Raw genomic sequence first — 20,743 nt, 5'->3', positions numbered from 1 at the left:
CACAAATAACGTGTGACATTAAATATTGCAACAATCGCTGTTTTATTCTCTAGAGTCTCTGCTAAAAATATATATATAATGTTTGGGGATTCCAAGTAATTTTCTAGCAAAAAATATGGATTTTAACACCAAATGCCAAAAATAGGCTTAGTCATGAAAGGGTTAAGGTTCAAGACAAACAAGGTTCAAGGCAGGATCCTTCAAGGAATTGTCCAGGGAACTGTCCAGCATTCCAGGTCACTCAGCAAGAAGAGTCATTGTCAGACACAGCAGAGGTACCAGGTTCAAGCCCAGGCCCTGACAAAGGCATAACCTTTCATACTGTTCTGTCCACCTGGATTTTTAAAGTGTACATTTGTATATCCCAACTAGGGATGAGCCGAACACCCCCGGTTCGGTTCGCACCAGAACTTTCGAACGGACCCCAAATTCGTACGAACGTTAGAACCCCATTGAAGTCTATGGGACTCGAACTTTCGAAATTAAAAGTGCTAGTTTTAACGGCTAATATGCAAGATACTGTCCTAAAAAGGGTTTGGGGACCTGGCTCCTGCCCAGGGGACATGGGTCAATGCCTAAAATGTTTTTAAAACTGGCCGTTTTGGTGGGAGCACTGATTTTAATGACAATTAAAGTGGAAAAAAAGTGAAATATTCCTTTAAATATGGTGCCTGGGGGGTGTCTGTAGTATGCCTGTGAAGTGCCACGTGTTTCCCGTGTTTAGAACAGTCCCTGCACAAAATGACATTTAACGGAAATAACGTCATTTAAAGCTGCTTGTGGTTTTAATGTTATATCTGGTTCCTGCAATATGGTTGAAAATCATTGAGAAAAATGGCATGGGTAGCCCTCCCTGCCCATTACCAGCCCCTTTGGGTCTTGTACGCATATTAAGGGGAACCCCGTACCCATATTAAAAAAAGGAAATGCGTGTGGCCCCCAGGCCCTATATACTCAGAACAGCAGTATACAGGCGGTGCAAACAAGACAGGGACTGTGTAGGTTTGTTGTGTTAAGTTGAATCTGTTTGTAATTTTCAATTGGTACATTTTTAAAGTGTAGCTCCAGTCAAAAAAACAATTTTTAAGCTTTTTGGAAAACATAGGGAAGGGTTATCACCCCTGTATAATTTGTTTTGTCGTCCATCTTTTTTTATCTCACTTGCTGTTGTCTCCTTCCGTTTGCAAGTAGGAGATGTTTGTAAGTTGGATGTTTGAAAGTGGGGCCTGCCCTATATGCTCTGCAGAAATGGCGGAACAAGGTGTTGGTTTTGCCACAACATTGTAAGCCCTCAAAGTGACTCTTGGTGGGCGCTGGAGCGCCCTGCTGTAAACGATTATATCAAGAATTGTAATTACATGCCATTGTTGAACAGTGGTAGAAAAATTGACCTTTGGTGGTTGTGGTGCTGGTGCCACAACACTATAAGTCCTCACCGTTACTCTGGGTGGGCACAGGAAGGGGCCCTCCTGTGAAATATTATATCAAGAATTGTGATTACATGTCCCTGTTAAACAGGGACAGAAAAATTGGGCCTTAGGCACTAGTGCTGGTGCCATGACACTGCAACCTCTTCCATATACTCTAGTTTTATTGCAGGAATTAGCCCTGCTGCAAAGCATTGCATCAAAAATTGTACTTAAATGCCCCTGTTAAACAGGGGCAGAAAAATTGGGCCTTAGGCACTGGTGCTGGTGCCACGACACTGCAACCTCTCCCATATACTCTTGTTTTATTGCAGGAATTAGCCCTGCTGCAAAGCATTGCATCAAAAATTGTACTTAAACGCCCCTGTTAAACAGGGGCAGAAAAATTGGGCCTTAGGCACTGGTGCTGGTGCCCCCACACTGCAACCTCTCCCATATACTCTTGTTTTATTGCAGGAATTAGCCCTGCTGCAAAGCATTGCATCAAAAATTGTACTTAAACGCCCCTGTTAAACAGGGGCAGAAAAATTAGGCCTTAGGCACTGGTGCTGGTGCCACGACACTGCAACCTCTCCCATATACTCTTGTTTTCTTGCAGGAATTAGCCCTGCTGCAAAGCATTGCATCAACAATTGTACTTAAACGCCCCTGTTAAACAGGGGCAGAAAAATTGGGCTGATGGCATCACCCAGAACCAGAAATGTTCTTCCAACATATCAGCGGAGAAGGAAGAGGATAGACAATCAACATAACAGGACAGTCACTCAGCATCAGCATAGGCAGTCTTGAAGGGATGTAAAATTTCAAAAAAAATTATTCGGTTACATCAGCTTCAGGTGCTTGGTAGCTGTGGGTTATCCAAGACTGATTCATCTTGATGAAGGTCAGTCGATCAACTGATTCGGTGGACAGGCGCACCCTGTGATCGGTAACAAAGCCACCAGCAGCACTGAAGGTGCGTTCCGAAAGAACGCTGGATGCAGGACAGGCCAGTAGCTCAATTGCATACTGTGCAAGCTCTGGCCAGTGATCCATCCTCAAGACCCAGTAAGCCAAAGGATTTTCGGTGGCAAAGGTGTCCAAGTCTGACCTTGCCCCTAGGTATTCCTGCACCAAGTAAATTAGACGCTGGCGATGGTTGCTGGAACCGATCATACCTTGGGGCTGCGGACTAAAAAATTGTCTGAAAGCATCAGTCAGACGGCCACCTTCTCCACCGCTCCTTCTGACCGATGCCTCAGCAACACGTTGTCCAGGACCAGGAGTTTGTAACATCCCAGTCTCTGGGAACGCGTTGCACAGACCTTTCTGAAAGGCCTCCTGGAGATGTCTCATCCTCTGCTCCCTCTGCGATGGCAAGATAAGGTCGGCAACCTTACCCTTGTACCGTGGATCAAGGAGAGTGGCCAGCCAGTAATGGTCCCTCTCCTTGATCCAAAGAATAGGAGGATCCTTCCGCAGGCTTTGCAGGATCAGGGAGGCCATGCAGCGTAGGTTAGCTGAGGCATTCGGTCCAGAGTCATCTGGGTCACTAAGGACAACATGATCCGCAGCTACCTCCTCCCAGCCACGTACAAGTCCACGGGTTTCTTGGGACGGTAAATCATCCCTACAAGACTGCTGCTGCTGATGCTGAGTGCCAGCCTCCACCTCCATGCTGACACAATCATCCTCCTCCTCCTCTTCCTCCTCCTCATCCTCTTCCCGTGTGATGGGTGGCACAGCAGGAACACTGTCTGGATAAAGGGGGCCTTGAGAGGCAAGGAAGTCCTCCTCTTCCTGCCTCTGTTCTGCCTCAAGTGCCCTGTCCATTATCCCACGCAGCGTATGCTCCAAGAGGTGGACAAGAGGTACAGTGTCACTGATGCATGCACTGTCACTGCTCACCATCCTTGTGGCCTCCTCAAACGGTGACAGGACAGTGCATGCATCCCTGATCATGCCCCACTGGCGTGGTGAGAAAAAACCGAGCTCCCCTGACCCTGTCCTGGTGCCGTAGTCGCACAGGTACTCATTGATGGCCCTCTGCTGCGTGTGCAGCCGCTGCAGCATGGCCAACGTTGAGTTCCACCTGGTGGGCATGTCACATATAAGGCGGTTCTTGGGCAGGTTCAACTCCTTTTGGAGCTCAGCCAGCCGAGCACAGGCATTAAATGATCGGCGGAAATGCACACAGACTTTCCTGGCCTGCTTCAGGACATCCTGTAAGCCGGGGTACCTGCCCAAGAACCGCTGCACCACCAGGTTAAGGACGTGAGCTACACAGAGAACATGGGTCAGTTGTCCCTGTTGGAGGGCGGAGAGGAGGTTGGTGCCATTGTCGCAAACCACCATTCCTGGCTTAAGCTGGCGTGGCGTCAACCACCTCTTGGCCTGCCCCTGCAGAGCTGACAAAACATCCGCCCCAGTGTGGCTCCTGTCTCCCAAACAAGCCAGCGCAATCACGGCATGGAATCGTTTTGCCTGCGTACTTGCGTAGCCCCTGGAACGCCTACGGAGCACCGCTGGTTCTGAGGACAGAGCACTGGAAGAGGCCATGGAGGAAGAAGAAGAGGAGGGGGAGGAGGGGAGAGGTGTGTCACAACCAATAGTAGCATTTTGGAGGCGTGGTGGCGGAACAACCTCCAACACTGCTGCACCTTGTCCTGCATCCTTCCCAGCTGCCAGAAGAGTGACCCAATGGGCCGTGAAAGACAGGTAACGTCCCTGTCCATGCCTGCTGGACCATGAGTCAGCGGTAATATGCACCTTACCGCTGACCGCCCTGTCCAGTGAGGCAAGGACATTGCCTTCCACATGCCGGTAGAGAGCCGGAATCGCCTTCCGTGAGAAAAAGTGGCGTTTGGGGACCTGCCACTGAGGAACCGCACATTGTACAAACTCACGGAAGGGGGCCGAGTCTACCAACTGAAAAGGCAGCAGTTGAAGTGCTAGCAATTTAGCCAAGCTAGCATTCAACCGCTGGGCATGTGGATGGCTGGGAGTGAACTTCTTTCGCCGGTCCAGAAGCTGGGACGGGGACATTTGCCTGCTATAATCGGACGTGGGTGTACTGCTAGCAGAGTGCCTGGAAGCACTTGGCTGTGACACACCTAATTCTACACCTTCATTCCTCTCAGAGCAGGTTTCAGAGAGGACTGAAGGTCTAGTGGGGTTGGAGATGCCAGCTGATGAGGAGCAAGGAGAGGTCCGCTTTGTTCTTTGGTGTGGATCTTTGAGGTACGCTTGCCAACGAGCTGCATGGCAGGTCAACATATGTCTGGTCAAGCATGTGGTGCCCAAGCGGCTGATGTTTTGGCCACGCGAGATACGCTTGAGACATATGTTGCAAATAGCAGCGGTGCGATCTGATGCACTCGTCTCAAAAAAGGCCCACACCAAAGAACTTATAGAATAACGTGCAGAGGCAGCGCCCTGCACAGGCGGAGCTCTGCGTTGTGATTCAGTCGGTGTGCTGCCCCTAAGCTGGCCCCCGGAGGACATCCTGCCTCGTTGGACATGTGCCTCCTCCTCCTCCTCCTCCTCTCTCCTACCAGGCACCCACGTGGAGTCAGTGCCCTCATCATCCCCTCCCTCTTCATCGCTGTAGCAAACCTGGCAGTATGCTGCAGCTTGTGGAACATGACTGCCAGATTGCTGTCCTTCTTGAGCATCCCCTCTCTCTGCATTCACGCTACTGCCTTCCTCTAGCTGAGTGTCATCATCAGAGCCCACAAAACACTGGGCATCCTCCTGGAGCATGTACCCAACACTGTGCTCAAAGAGTTCAGGAGACTCCTCAGGAGGACGTGGTGGGTCTAGGGAAGGAGTCACTGATGATGACATTGAGACGAGGGAAGACGATGCGTTGGCAGCTGCTTTGCTAGTACCCTGAGACTGGGTGAGAGAGGATGAGGAGGATGAAGAGGACTTGGTCATCCACTCTACCAAGTCGTTGGCATGTTGCGGCTCAACATGTCCAGCTGCCAAAAAGAAGGACAAGCGTGTCCCATGGCCACGTGCTGATGACAATGCACCGCGTCCACGACCAGCACTGTTGTCTCTAGACACAGAGCCTGCTTGCCCTCTTCTATCAGCTCGCGCCTGTCTGCCTCTCCTTGCTGGCCTTCCAGACATGGTAATGGCCTGAAGGGAGTTGGGTAAAAAAGCAGTTGGGTAGTGTATATTGTGCTGGAGGCACACAACACCCACTAACTCCTGCAGATGCCTTTATTATAGAACACCAGAGATAAAGGGGTATACTGTAATGGAGTCACACAACACCCACTAAGCCCTGCAGATGGCTCTATTAGAGAACAGCAATAAAGGGTAGATACAGGTGTATATTGTGCTGGAGGCACAAAACACCCACTAACTCCTGCAGATGCCTTTATTATAGAACACCAGAGATAAAGGGGTATATACTGATGTATACTGTGCTGTGCTGGAGGCACAAACAACTTCCAATAACTCCTGCAGATGGCAAGTGGGCTCAAATAGAGAAGAGCTATGTAGGTGGATATAGCGGTATGTACTGGGTACAGAGCACGCAGACAGCACGCACAAGCTCCTAACACTACTGACTGCAAGCTCTATTATAAAAGATAGATCACTAGCTATATAGGTGAGGTGAATATAGCGGTGTATACTGCGGTCAGGGCACGCAGACAACAACCACTACACAACAGCAAGATCGAAAATCGTCCGATAATGAGCGGTGTGTACTGTGTTGAAGGTACACAGAACACCCACTAACTGCTTCAGACGCCAACACACTACACAAGGCCGCCTCGCTGGCGACCTTATATAGTGTGGGGCGTGCACTACACAGCCTGAGCTATGATTGGCCACAGGCATCCTGCCTGTGGCCAATCATGGCTCTCCTCGCTGCTGGCGCTGCGATTGGCCAAGCATGCGGGGTCACAGTGCATGCTTGGCCAATCATGAGCCAGCAATGCACTGCGCCATCGCAGTGCATTGTGGGCCGTGAGCGCCACACGAATTTGGCGCGAACGGACCATAACGTTCGGACTTCGCGGAACGGGCGAACAGCCGATGTTCGAGTCGAACGTATGTTCGACTCGAACACGAAGCTCATCCCTAATCCCAACTTATCCTGTTACTTTATAACAGTGGTATCCAAGGAAAAAATGTCTGAGGGGCCACACTTGCATCAATAGTTTGAGTAGAGGGCTACATCTCAACACCTACACTGTCAGTAAGAGTAAAATATGTCCCCCTGTTGGTGCCAAAGGGAGTAAAAAAAGAGTTCCATCATCTCCACAGTTAGAGTAGTTGGCCACATTTCAACATCTATGTTATAACTCATCCAGACTGTACAGAGTGGCCCTGGTACTGCATGGTGGGAAATACCAGAATGCAAGATGGCAATGATAATATATCATAATAAAATCAGGATCAGACATGCATATAACAAGGATAACCCTGTCCAGGAAGTCAGGGGCCCCTCTACATACTACAAGTGTGCCCCCCTTATCCGTATCAATGCTGTCAGTAAGAGAAAGTTCTATTTCATCTTTGGTGTCAGCGGGAGTAAAATATGGCGCACTGTCATTTGGAGTGAAATAACCCCCATTGTCTGTGTCAATAGGATAAAATAAATTCCATGGTTGGTGTCAGTGTAAGGTAAAAATGCTTCATACTATTGAAGTCAGTGAGAGTAAATTACATCCTTACTGTCATTGCACATTGATACCTGACACCCCCTTTGTAGTTCTGGCTCCTGTGAACTCAGAGGGAGGCGCCAGTAGTAGTGCAGAAATTGGAGGCGAGGGAGGGGACTTCCAATGGCAGTGGTGGTGTTCGCAGACTGTGAGAGGGAGTATGGAGCTCAAGCACATTAATGGATAAGAAGGTGAGATTCAATGATGAGTCTGTGTAAGGCAGTAGTGTGATGCAGAGTACTGTGGGGGGGGGGGGAACGCAATTTCACAATGTGCAGGTTTCTACACAGATGTCAATGTAAATCGCAGCCCGAAATCGCAAAAAGTAGTACAACTACTTTTTGAAATTGGTGCAGCACCGCAGATACAGCGTCACACCGATTAGGACTATGCCACTGATGTTGATTGTCGCCGATTCGACATGTCAAATCACATGTCAAAACACTCTAGTGTGAGCCTGGGCTTTATGAGCTAGAGATTCCCAAATCACCCCATAAACTTTTCTCTTCAGTTGTACACCTCATTTTGTTATCATTTTTTTTCTAGAAAATATTATACAAATAAATATATAACAGGAGGGTAATGGCAAGCGAAGAGATCCTGATTAGGGTTGGTTCAAAGGAAAATGGAAAATTCATATAGGTCAGGTTATCGAATATCTCATATCTCAAGTTAAGCCAATTTCCTGGACTTTCTGACTTTACCATAATTACAGGGTTTTCTAAATTGAATTAGCAGTATACTAATTTACTCTTTAACTAAGACTGTGTCAGAAGCATCAGAACAACATTAAAGCAGAACAAAACCCATCAATGTATAGTAATATTAAACCCAAAAACCAAATTTTATTATATTGCAGCTTAGTTGTGATGGCTACATTAATTTTCTTTTTTTAGGCTTTTTTCCTTTTTTTCACCTGGTGATCCAGCAAGTGCATCTGTTGTTTTCAAAAGAACAAGTTCTTCAGCAAAATGTATCAGCTACAGAGATGAGAGAAACCATTTAACACTAGCAGGGGTGCCTACAATGATCAGCTTTTATTTACGTAAAACTTTTATTCCCAAAAGGAAAAACAATGTTTGATCTGTTTATAAAATATTAGCTTGAATTTGGCTTCAGTTTGTTAGCGTATTTAAATCTGCTAGCACATCTAACACTCCCCTCCCCCCAGACTGACAATTCTGCTGTCCAAATGTGTCCACTGTGCTCATTTATGCAGAGATTGGCACTCTAATACAAGAGTTGTATTATTGGTCAGATTACCAGGTGAAAACAGAAGGAAAAAAGCCTAAAAAAGAAAACGAATACAGCCACCACATCTAATGATTGGTAAGCTCCAATACATAACATTTGTAGTTTTGGTTTTAATAGCACTTTAACAGTTACCCAAAACAGTTACATTCAAGGCATGCCGTGTTTGATAATTGTCACAGTTACTCGTTCTCTGGTAGGAGAATTAAACTTACCCTGACACCGGGATACAATAATCTCAGGAATTTGCTGTGGAATTTCCAATCTAACATTTGATCTTGAAAAGAAGAAGCAAAATAGAATGTATGTCATACAGGTTATCATAAAGGGTGCTAGTTCTCTAAAATATATTGAAATATATGAAAAGCAAATAAAGCGCATATGTTATGGCCAGGGATGAGCGCATCTGGCGCTGAGGTTCCGTGAATCCCATTTGAGGTCTATAGAGAGTGAATCTAGTTATGCAATTTTGGCTATTTGTAGTCCTAATAGGCAAGCTATCATCAAATAAAAGGTAAGTGAAGCCAGACAGTGGTGTATTTAGGTTTTGTACTGCCTAGGCCTGACTAAATTCATGCACCCCCTAATTTAAATTCCCCCTCTCATCAAAAATCCTCCCCCATCTCCCCCTCCCAACATAAATCCCCCTCTCATCACAAATCCTCCGACATTTCCCTCTCCCAGCATAAATACCACTCTTAGCAAAAATCCTCCCCCGTTTTTCCCTCCCAGCATAAATCCCCCCCCCCCCCTCAACAAAAATCCTCCCCCCATCTTCAACTCCCAACATAAATCCCCCTTCATCACAAATCCACGACCATCCCACCATAAATTTCCACTCTCAGCAAAAATCATCCACATTTCCCCCTCCCAGTATGAAATCCCCCCTTTCATCACAAATCCTCTCCCCCTCCAAGCATAAATCCTCACTTTCAGAAAAAATCCTCTCTCATCTCAAACCTGTGCCTCCTTCTCTTCCCTCCCAGTGCAACCTACAACCCCCCCCCCCCCCCTCGTTTCTTCTCCTGTTCTGCAAGAGCAGCTCCCTATTTTGGGACTTGTAGTGCCCTAGACTACAGGGGACTAAAGAATGGCAGCCAACTCTGCTGGGACTTGTAGTGCCCTTTGTGGGGGACTGAGAATTCCTCAGTCCCCCCACAGTCTAGGGCACTACAAGTCCTAGCATGGGAGGCTGTCATATCTCAGCCCCACACAGAGGGCACTACAAATCCCAGCAGAGTGGGCTGCCCCCAGTCCTCCAAATACAGACTAAGGAGACTGCACAGCACAGCCTTCCACCCCCTGACACTCACTCCTTGGCTGCCATACACTCCTTCCCATTTCCCCCTTACAATGGTGTCTTACTTGAGTCCGGCTACATGTTGCGCTGCATGGTGGGCGGGGTTTCCCAATGTCTGAAGACAAGCCCAGGCTCCCAGACCCTGGCACAGCACACAAGGCTGCAGATCACTCCACCACTGGTCAGGCACCTCAGTGGCTGTGGATGGTGGCGGCGGCGGATGCACAGGCTGTATTTGAGCGGGACGAGGCTGTGGAAGCCGGGACTCAGGAGAACTGCAGTGGTAGTGGAGGAGTGGTGTATACAGCACTCCTAAACTGCCCCAAAGATTCTGCTTGCAGGACTTTTTGTAATGTCCTGCAAGCGCACCGTCCCAGTGTGAAAGCACTCTGGCTTCACAATGGGGAGGTGGTTTTCAGGTGCTTTGCAGGTGCTATTTCTAACACTAAAATGCCTGAAAACTGCCTTTAGTGTGAAAGGGGCCTTAAAGCGGAGGTCCACCCTAAAGTGGACCTTCCGCTCATTGGAACCCTCCCCCCCTCCGGCGCCACAATTGGCACCTTTCAGGGGGGAGGGGGGTGCAGGTACCTGTACAGTACAGGTATCTGCACCCACTTCCGGCATAGCTATCTGCGGAAAGGTGCTGGGAAACACACGGATCCCAGAGGCAGCGGGACCATCCTTATTGCGCAGTGCGACTCGCGCATGCGCAGTAGGGAACCGGGAAATGAAGCCGAAAGGCTTCACTTCCTGATTCCCATACCCAAGATGGCGGCAGCAGAACCCGAGAGACGATCGAGAGATCGGCTTCGGGTGCCGACATCACGGGTGCACTGGGCGGGTAAGTGTCCTTATTTTAAAAGTCAGCAGCTGCAGTATTTGTAGCTGCTGGCTTTTTAAAAAAAAAAACGGCGGAACTCCCGGCGGACTCCCACTTTAATGTTTGCCTATTATGACTGCTGGCCTGGGGAAGGTTGTGCATTGCATTATAAGTTGACAGACAAGGGACAGTATATGTATACTGTAACAAAAGCAAACACACCCTAAATGTGTTCCTGAAACTGTTCATTAGTTACTATGGTGTCCATGATGCATGTTTTAGTGTTTTAACCACTTAAAGACCAGGCATTTTCTGGCATGTGTAGGGGCCACAACCCTTGCAGGGCGGCCTTGACTTATTGGGCTTACCAGTTACCTTCTCTTGGCCTGCTTTTCCATGTCTAGGGGTTCCCAGGGTTGATACCCAATGACTTGAACGCTAACACGAATAAAGTCCTTTTTAAAAGGTTTTATTTTGCAGTAGTAACAACCAATAACACAGTCTCTCATGGAAACAGAGGGCACGGATGAAGAACTCAGGCACCTTGAACTGCAGGTCTAGAAAAGTCTCTAATTCCACCCAGAGAGTAGCCACTCGCAGCTGGGTACTTCAAGGCAGAACAGGTCTCTAGCCAGAGATCATGGCAGTCAGCACGTTGACTCAAAACTTGAAACAATCCTATGAACGTGTACAAGTTGTAACTAAGGGTGAACAGGAACCTTTTCCTCAGTACCTGGAACGTTTCCCGTCTTCTCAATGGTACTGGAAAAGCGTGAATTTGTCAATGTCCTTCCCAATTCAGTGACCAGGCACTTCCCAGGATGCCACTTGCCGGCCCTCCTCAGAAGAGTCCTCCCCCGGCCACTTCCATGAGCTGTGGTGCCTCTCCAAGCCGAGAGCACACCTGCACACCTTGAATCCTCCCTCAGTTACTGCGCCTCGGACCAGCAGGTTCCGAGACTCGGGAACAGAAGAATCCCTGCCCCAGACCAGACGGGTCTACTAGGGGCCTCTGACAGGAACATTTTGCGGGATGTCAAACACCCCGTGACTGGGACACCTCACGGGGCTACCCCGGTCCTGGAAGCAGAACAGACCACACGGGCCTCACAAACTCCTCTCCCTAAACATGTGACCCACACATCTTAAGTACCCCTTCCCAGACTCCTCAGCGGGGCCCAGCACTCCCACTGATTGGTTCCGAGAAGGTTGATGCTCAAAACGTCCAACCAGGCCTGGTTCTGGCCTGTCATGTGCCCCTCACTGCTCACATGACCAGGCAGAACTTCCAACACAGCCCGGCCAGACTGATGTCAAGGCCAGCCTACGTAATTAACCCTCAGAACCCCTATTGTTCTGAGGCAAAAAACTAAAATTTACATAAGTATGGCATTTTGGACAAAATGCCATCCGCTACACATGTGAAAATCTGTTTTTTTTTTGCTAGAAAATTAGTTAGAACCACCAAACGTTTTTTTCAAATGCAGTTTTTGGGAAAAAATAAATAAAAATACACTTTTTAAAATTTGAATGAAAAAAAAAAAACACAATACATAACATATATATTTTTTTTAATATAAAAGATGATGCCCCCCCCCGAGTAAATAGATACCAAACATGTTACACTATAAAATTGTGTATGCCCGCACAACGGTGACAAGCTGTGTGCATTTTACTATGCACAGGCGACTTTTTAAAAGCCTTTATAGGTTACATGTGTGGGACGATCGCAGTTTTCATGCATTCAGAACCGATGCACGCATTTGCCTTTTCGCAAATTTTTTTAAATTTTTACTTTGTTGCTTGAATTTTTTTTTATATTACTTTTATTGCCGTCACAAGGAATATAAACATCCCTTGTGACAGCAATCGGCACGTGAGAGGTAATCTTATGGAGGGATCTGGGGTCTATAAGACCTCAAATTCTTTCTTTTCACTTGAAAGCATTCATAACGCTAAGATTGGTGTTTTTGAATACTTTAGATTTTTTAAAACTGGCGCCTTTAAGGCTCCAGTAAACTGGAAGTGATGTCATGACGGGTTACTACATCTGAGACCCCATCAAAGCCGATTCCAACTTTTTTTGGCTCTCCGACCAGCCAGCGGATGTGCTGGCTGGTTGCTCGGGTCTCTCAATGAGACGAGAGAGCCCGGGCGAGCAGCGGGAGGGGGGAACATCCCCTCCCGCTGCTTGTAATAACAACTGAGCGGCTGAGGCATTACTCTGGGACAACCACTTGAAGCCAAATGATGTACAGGTCTGTGCTTTGGCAGTAAGTGGTTAATGTTTTTTTATAGAAAGCCAACCAATTCTATATACTGACTGCTGTTTTATCAGCTTTCAACTGTCAACTCTTTCTTGCTGTTTTAGACTATAAGTAATCAAACCAAATGTATTAAATAAGAAAAGCAATATGTGTGGAACATATAAAAGAAAATATGTAATTATGTGTCAAAACCTCTTTTTAAATCATAATGGCAACGGAAACTACTGTAGCAGAGCATCCCAGAGAGAGCCAGGAATAGTCCTGTTCCGGGTTTATACGTCTCCCAGGCTCCTTTCGTTTACATTCAGGAATCTCTGATCCATGATCCAGTTCGGGTCTTGGTTCTCTTCCCCCAGGCTAATTTAAGCTCTCCTCAGCAGACAGCCTCTCTCTCTGCCTGGGAAACATAGCTGGTCTGTGAGAGAAACAAGGCTGGTGAAAAGCAGTTTATGTGGAACCTGACAAGCAGTAGGCTTGCTCAGCCTGGTAGTCAGGGCCTACATAGTGTATAGTTAGAGCCGAGACATGGCTAGGATTTTGTTTGGCTATTTTGTTCTGTTTCTTTGTTTTGAATGCTGTACAGCACCTCTACGGACTTGTAAATATCACCATTAGAGCCCTTTCACACCAGGGCATTTTGCAGGCGCTATAGCGTTAGAAATAGCGCCTGCAATCCACCCTAAAAAAGCTGCACCATTGTCTGTAGTGTGAAAGCCCGAGGGCTTTTCAGTGAAAAGTCCTGCCAGCAGCTTCTTTGGAGCGGTGAAGGAGCGGTGTGTTTACTGCTCCTTCACCGCTGCTCCCCATTGAAATCAATGGGGCAGCGCTGTAATACCGCCAGCAAAACGCCGCTATTGCGGCGTATTGCTGGCGGTTTTAACCCTTTCTCGGCCGCTAGTGGGGGGTAAAAGCGCCCCGCTATCGGCCGAAATGCGCCACAAATCCGGCGGTAAAACGCCGCTAAGAATAGCGCTGTTTTACCAACGACGCTATGGGCGGTATGGTGTGAAAGGGGTCTTAAACACTTCACTGTTTGTCACTACTTCACTTGTTCTGGTATCTGTGCCTGAAAGCCTGCTTATCCCAGGACGCTTTTGTACCTGCTATCTGTCCGCCAGGTTACACTACCCAAATTACCCTGATCAAAAGTATACATAACCTGGTGATTTTGGCCTGACAACATGCACACAAGTTGACACAAAGGGGTTTGAGTGGCTATTAACCACTTCCCGCCCACGCTATAGCCGAAAGTCAGCTACAGCACGGACGTTTCATGCCGGGAGGGCGTCCCTGGATGTCCTCTATTTACTTCCCCTCTGCGCACTCCCGAGAGCGCGCATCGGGGAAGTTCTGTGCTGGCCGTGTCCCCCAGGCACAGCCAGTCACAGATCGCTGTAAGCGGCCAATCGCAGTGGCCGTTTACAGCGCGATCGTCATGTCCAATGGGAGATGATCTCATATGTAAACATATGAGATCAAGTAAAATAAAGTGCCATCTGTCCCCAGTGACATTTGTCCCCAGTGCCACGTATAAGTGTCACGTGTCATCAGTGTCACATGTCATCAGTGTCACATGTCATCAATGCCACGTATCAGTGCCATCTGTCATCAGTGTCACGTGTCATCGGTGCCACGTATTAGTGCCACATGTCATCAGTGCCACATATTAGTGTAACGTGTCATCAGTGCCATCTGTCATCAGTGCCACATCAGTGTCACATGTTATTGTCCTGGTGCTCCAGGGCCTTCAAAAGTGTAATAGGTAGTCAACAATTTAGATATGTAATTTATGCTCCTAGAACACGTGATAGCGCTCCCTGCACGGTTGGGCCTCTCTGTGGTCAGGCTGTGAAAAAGTCCCACACATGTGGTATTGTAATACTCAGGAGGAGTAGCAGAATTTATTTTGGGGCATTATTTGTGGTATACACATGCCACGTGAGAGAAATGACCTATTACAATGACAATTTTGTGGAAAAAAAATAAAATAAAAAATCTTAATTTTGCAAAGAATTGTGGGAAAAAATGACAACATCAAAAAGCTCACCATTCCTCTTACTAAATACCTTGGAATGTCTACTTTCAAAAAAGGGGTCATTTGGGGGGTATTTGTACTTTCCTGGCTTGTCCGGGTCGCAAGAAATGAGATCGGCCGCCAGTACATCAGATGTGATAAATTTTTTATGATTCACACCACAGACTCTCGAACGTTCACAAAGACTAAATAATATCCACTAATTTGGGTTATTTTTTTTACCAAAGATATGTATCAGTATAAATTGTGGCCAAAATGTATGAATAAAAATTAATAATTTGCATAATTTTATCACAGAAACAAAGAAAAAAAAATTGTTTTTTTTCAACATATTCGGTGTTTTTTCATTTATAGTGCAAAAAATAAAAAACCCAGATATGATCAAATACCACCAAAAGAAAGCTCTATTTGTGGGAAAAAAAGGACAAGAAATTAATTTGGGTACAGTGTTGCATGACTGAGTAATTGTCAATCAAAGTGTGAGAGCACTGAAAGCTGAAAATTGGTCTGGGCAGGAGGGGTGTTTAAGTGCCCAGTGGGCAAGTGGTTAAAGGTAACCATCCTCACCTGTGATGTGTTTGCTTGTAATTAGTGTGTGTGTATATAAAAAGTCAATGCGTTTCTGGACTTCTGACAGACCCTTGCATCTTTCATCCAGTGCTGCAGTGTTTCTGGATTCTGAGTCACGGGGAAAGCAAAAGAATTGTCAAAGGATCTGCAGGAAAGGTAGTTGAACTGTATAAAACAGGAAAGGGATATAAAAAGATATCCAAGGAATTGAGAATGCCAAACTCTAATTAAGAAGTGGAAAATGAGGGGTTCTGTTGAAACCAAACCACGGTCAGATAGACCAACTACATTTTCAGCCACAACTTCCAGGAAAATTATTTGGGATGCAAAGAAAAACCCACAAATAACTTCAGGTGAAATGCAGGACTCTCTAAAAACATGTGGTGTGGCTGTTTCAAGATGCACAATAAGGAAGCACTTGAAGAAAGATAGGCTGCATGGTCTAGTTGCCAGAAGAAAGTCATTACTATGCAAATGCCAGAAAGTATCCCACTTACAATATGCCAAACAGCACAGAGACAAGCCTCAAACCTTCTGACACAAAGTCATTTGGAGTGATGAGACCAAAATGTAGCTTTTTGGCCACAATCATAAATGCTACAATTGGAGTGGAGTCAACAAGGCCTATGATGAAAGGTACAGAGGTGGATCGCGGATGTTTCGGAGATGTGTGAGCTACAAAGCCACAGGTGATTTGGTCAAAATTGTTACAAGATGAATGCAGTATGTTATCAAAAAATACTGGAGGAACATTTCCATTCATCAGCCAGGAAGCTGCGAATGGGACGTACTTGGACATTCCAACATGACAATGATCCAAAACACAAGGCCAAGTCGACCTGTCATTGGCTACAGCAGAATAAAGTGAAGGTTCTAGAGAGGCCATCTCAGTCTCCTGACCTCAATATCATTGAGCCACTCTGGGGAGAGCTCAAATATGCAGTTCATGAAAGACAGCCCAATAAAAAAAGCCTCATCCACAAATACCACAAAAGACTTCAAACTGTCATTGATGTTAAAGGGGTCAATACACGGTATTAAAAACTGAGGTATGTAAACTTTTGATCAGGGTAATTTGGGTAGTTTCTGTTGCCATTATGATTTAAAAAGAGTAAACATGGTTGATTGATAAAAAATGGCTTCAGACAAACACTATCATTCATATTCTCTGAAAAATGGCCAAGAAATCATAAATTCTGCCAGGGTATGTAAACTTATGAGCACAACTGTATGTAAAGTGCTCAAAGCAACCTCCCACTCCTCAGTAAAGTGCAAGTGCTCTCACCTTAATATGAACTCCCAATCATATGATATAATTTAAATAAATTGATGAAAACAAATTAATATATAAATTAATATACAATACAATTAATGAAAACAATGTGATAGTGAATCAATCAATTAATATTGAATAGTCCAATCTTTGGTGATTATAAGCAATATTATAGACCAATATGCGATAGGGAAAAAAACGCAGATGCTGTGAAAACGCCAATCTTCACTCTAATCCACCTCTGTGCATATGACAAATGAATCCTTGTGCACCCTCCCCCGGATATACCCTCACCTCAGGGCTTAAAATAAAAGCATTTACGATAAAAGCCAATCCTCTTGGGTACTCCTCCTATCGTTCCTCCTTCCTTTGGTGTATGACCAGGCAGTTGTTTTCACCTCGGAATATTGCTTCCTGATGGTTACCAGAGCCCTCCTCTCATATCACCTATCACATGTGTTTTCACAGCATCTGTGTTTTTTTTCTCTATCACATATTGGACTATAATATTGTTTATAAACACCAAAGATTGAACTATTAACTATTAATTGATTGATTCACTATCACATTGTTTTCATTAATTATGTTGTATATTCATTTATATATTTCATTTTCATAAATTAACTTAAATTATCATATCATATGATTGGGAGTTTATGTGAAGGTGAGAGCACTTACACTTTACTGAGGAGTGGAAGGTTGCTTTGAGCACTTTACATATTAGGAAGGTCACACACACATTATTATTATATTATTAACACTTTATGTTCACTTAGCGCTGCATTTATGTAAAAGAAAATACCCCAAATTATATATATATATATATATATATATATATATATATATATATATAATATTATTAAATAATAATATACACACACCATTATCAACTGGAGAGTGGAAGATTTGGCATTTGCTAACTTTTGTCAGAGATCAAAATACTCCTCGTAACAATGCTTTGATCTGCATTTTTCTCCTGAAGGACATTTCATTTTGTTCAGGCATCACCCAGAGGTATCTATCTACCTCTTGGACTGAGTTTTTGAAAACCTTGGTGAAGAAAAAAGCATTGCAGAGGCACTGGGACTTTGATGTGGGTTACAAAAAAAAAAAACCATGAACAGGAAGGAGCACCAGACCACAGAATAAAACAGGCAAAATGAATTTATTTTTTTTTACTAAAAACAGCCCACCAGATGTGGAGCAATTGTTCCCTTTGCATTGCCACACCTCTAGAATTTGTCTGGAACCACTGGGGAGAATTTGTGTAAAAGTGCCGGGGTCCTGTACCATTGTGTTGCGATTTTATAGCAATTCTCCTGAATGGCTACGTTGAGAGAGCCTTTATGGGTGTATTCATTAATGCGAGCCCAGTCATCGTCAGAGAGGGAGGTCCCAAGGTCCACTTCCCATGCGACCCGTGCCGAGTCTGGTGTAATAGGCATGTCGTCTGTAAGTATGGAATAGATTGACGAGATCAGGTGTCTCTGTGGGGGTGATCTGGAGCATAGCGATTCAAAAGGTGTCAGTTGCCTCGTCCATGTCTCTGTCGGGGCCTTGGCGGATAAAAAATGTCGAATTTGTCTGTATGTCCAGAATGGAAAGGAGGTAGAGCGAGATAAGGCTATCAAATCCTCGTATGTGCAAGGGGAGCCACGGGCGAAGAATTGGTGTGCCAGGACTCGTGTGTGTGGCCATTCCCGCTCCAAAAAGGAGTTGGACACTCCTGGCGCGAAGTCAGGGTTGCCCCTTAATGTGGTAAGGGGTCCCGGGGTCGAGGAGAATGACTTATTTTTTGAAGCCTGTCTAAATGCCTCAAGGGATGGGCGAATTAGGGGGTGTGTCTTGGCCTCCAGTGGCCAGTGCCGAGGCAGCATCCAAGGCAGAGATCCCAGAGTGAAACGTGTCAATGATTTTTCCAGGGAAACCCAAACCTTCCCACTCTCATGTATGTTCCAGTCAACCAAGCGCATAAGATGGTTTGCTAGGTAATATTTATAAAAGGTCCAACAGACCAATACCACCTCTTGCTTTTGGATGAGTGAGTCGGTGGTAGCTAATGCGTGGAAGGGAGTTCTTCCAAATAAACAAGGATGTGGCCTTCTTAAATGTATTAAAAAAGGAAGTCGGTAGGGTAATCGGAATACACTGCATAAGGTATAGAAGGCAAGGCAAAACTATCATTTTCAACAGGGCCGAGCGGCCGAACCATGAGACATTCATATTTCCCCATTCGTTCAGGTCGTGTTGGGCTCTTTTAAGGGCCACCAAAAAATTCTCATTATAAAGGTCCTCTAGTTTGGTCGTAATTTGAATTCCCAGATATGTAATGGCCTTCTTGGCGCATTGAAATGGAAATTAACTTTTTTGGTGCGGCAGGGAGATGTTCAGAGCGTGTGATTTGGCATAATTAATCTTCAGATAGGATAGTCTCCCATAGTCCTTGATATCTTTCAACAGGTTGGGCAGCGAAATATGCGGGGCAGTTAGGGAAAGGAGAATATCATCCGCGAAAGCAGCCACCTTATATTCTCTATTGTGTATCAGGAGACCCTTAATATTCGGGTTCCATCGAATTTGATTGAAAAGGGGTTCTAGTGAGAGCACAAAGATCAGGGGAGACAGCGGGCACCCCTGACGGGTGCCATTGCTAATAGAGAAGGCGTCCGACAGGTGACCATTAATACGCACTCTCGCGGACGGATCTGAATACAGTGCCAGGATATGGGCCAACATGCGAGGGCGGAGGCCGACTGCCCTCAGGACCTCTTGCATGTAGTCCCAGGCCACCCTGTCGAACGCCTTCTCTGCATCCAAAGATAGAAAAAAGCCAGGGGTTCTTGAGAGTTTGCACCAATGATGGATATTGAGAGCCCTGATGGTATTGTCTCTGGCCTCTCTGCCAGGGACAAAGCCCACCTGGTCCAGGGATATAAGATTGGGCATGAGCGGTGATAATCTGTTCGCTAGCATCTTGGCGTACAATTTAGTATCTACGTTGAGGAGGGAGATAGGTCTATAATTTTGTACTTGTGTCGTGTCCTTACCCTCTTTTGGTATGACTGTGATATGGGCCTCTAACATACAGCCTGTCGAGGTGTTGGGGTTTGCCAGCCAATTGAAGGTGGGTATCATCTTGGGGGCTAATATTGAAAAAAAACACTTATAATATTGGAGTGTGAATCCATCTGGGCCTGGGCTCTTTCCCGTTTTCATCTGCTTAAGAGCCACCTGAAGCTCTCCTATAGTCAGGGGCCTTTCCATTTCCTCCGCCTGTTCTTGGGAGAGGGTGTTTGGGCAGTACCGAGCCAGGAATTCCCTAATGGCTGTAGTTCTCTGCTCTACGGGTGCACGTTTGTGGTAAGGTGGTCGTAGGTTATATAGATCTGTATAATAGCTCTCAAAGCGTTTCGCAATGTCCTAATTTTTAGAAAAGGGCGTTCCCTGATGGTCTCTAATCTGGTGGATGATATTGGAGGGTCTCGAAGCTCGCACCGCCCGCGCCAAAAGCCTCCCGCATTTATTGCCCTGTTCATAAAATACTCGTTGGTGAAGAATATAGCGACATCTCGTGCGCTTCCCAAGCTCTTCCAGGAGAAGAGAGCGGGTGTGTGTTAATTCTTGTAAGGAGCTTTGTGAAAGTGAGAACTTGTGGGAGGACTCCAGCCGTCTAATTTTGTCTGTCAGATGCCCTATAGTCTCCTGTGCCTGATGTTTGAGCTTGGCTGTTTGGGTCAATAGTTCCCCTCGGATAACACACTTATGGGCTTCCCACAGAGTAAGTGGAGAGATATCTGGGGAAGCATTTTCACTGAAGTATGCGTGAAGCCGGGTGTCCAATCTAGCCGTAAACTCAGCGTCCTTGAGCAGGGTCGAGTTTAAACGCCACATTTTAGTTCTAGACGCGGATTCCGGGAAAGTTAGGGTGACAGAGATGGGGTGGTGGTCTGAAAGATACATGGGCTCTATCGTAGCGTGCGACAGAAAAGATAGGTCAGGTTAGGATAAAAAGAAATAGTCAATGCGAGAATATTTTTGAAAAGGTGTGGAGAAAAACGTAAAGTCCCTGACCAACAGGAACAAGGTGCGCCATGTGTCATGTAATGCCAGTCCCTGCAACTGTAATTTAATTTGGCG

General features: G+C 46.0%; 1 protein-coding gene across 2 annotated transcripts in view; it reads right to left on the bottom strand.

Annotated features, from left to right (window-relative positions):
* The window catches only part of LOC143997263 (NXPE family member 1-like), a 130,362-nt gene that overhangs the window by 56,447 nt on the left and 53,172 nt on the right, over window positions 1–20,743 (bottom strand). For both annotated transcript variants that reach the window (XM_077492801.1, XM_077492802.1), the window contains exon 4: window positions 8,557–8,618. In XM_077492801.1, the coding sequence (XP_077348927.1) occupies window positions 8,557–8,618 (62 nt within the window). The remainder of the gene's footprint in view (window positions 1–8,556; window positions 8,619–20,743) is intronic.

Source organism: Lithobates pipiens, unplaced genomic scaffold (genome assembly GCF_037356315.1).
Source record: "Lithobates pipiens isolate NorthernLeopardFrog02 unplaced genomic scaffold, aLitPip1_a1.2 Scaffold_19, whole genome shotgun sequence".
Lineage (NCBI taxonomy): Eukaryota > Metazoa > Chordata > Amphibia > Anura > Ranidae > Lithobates > Lithobates pipiens.
Note: the sequence above shows the minus strand (reverse complement) of the source record. Positions and strands in the feature narration are given on the sequence as shown.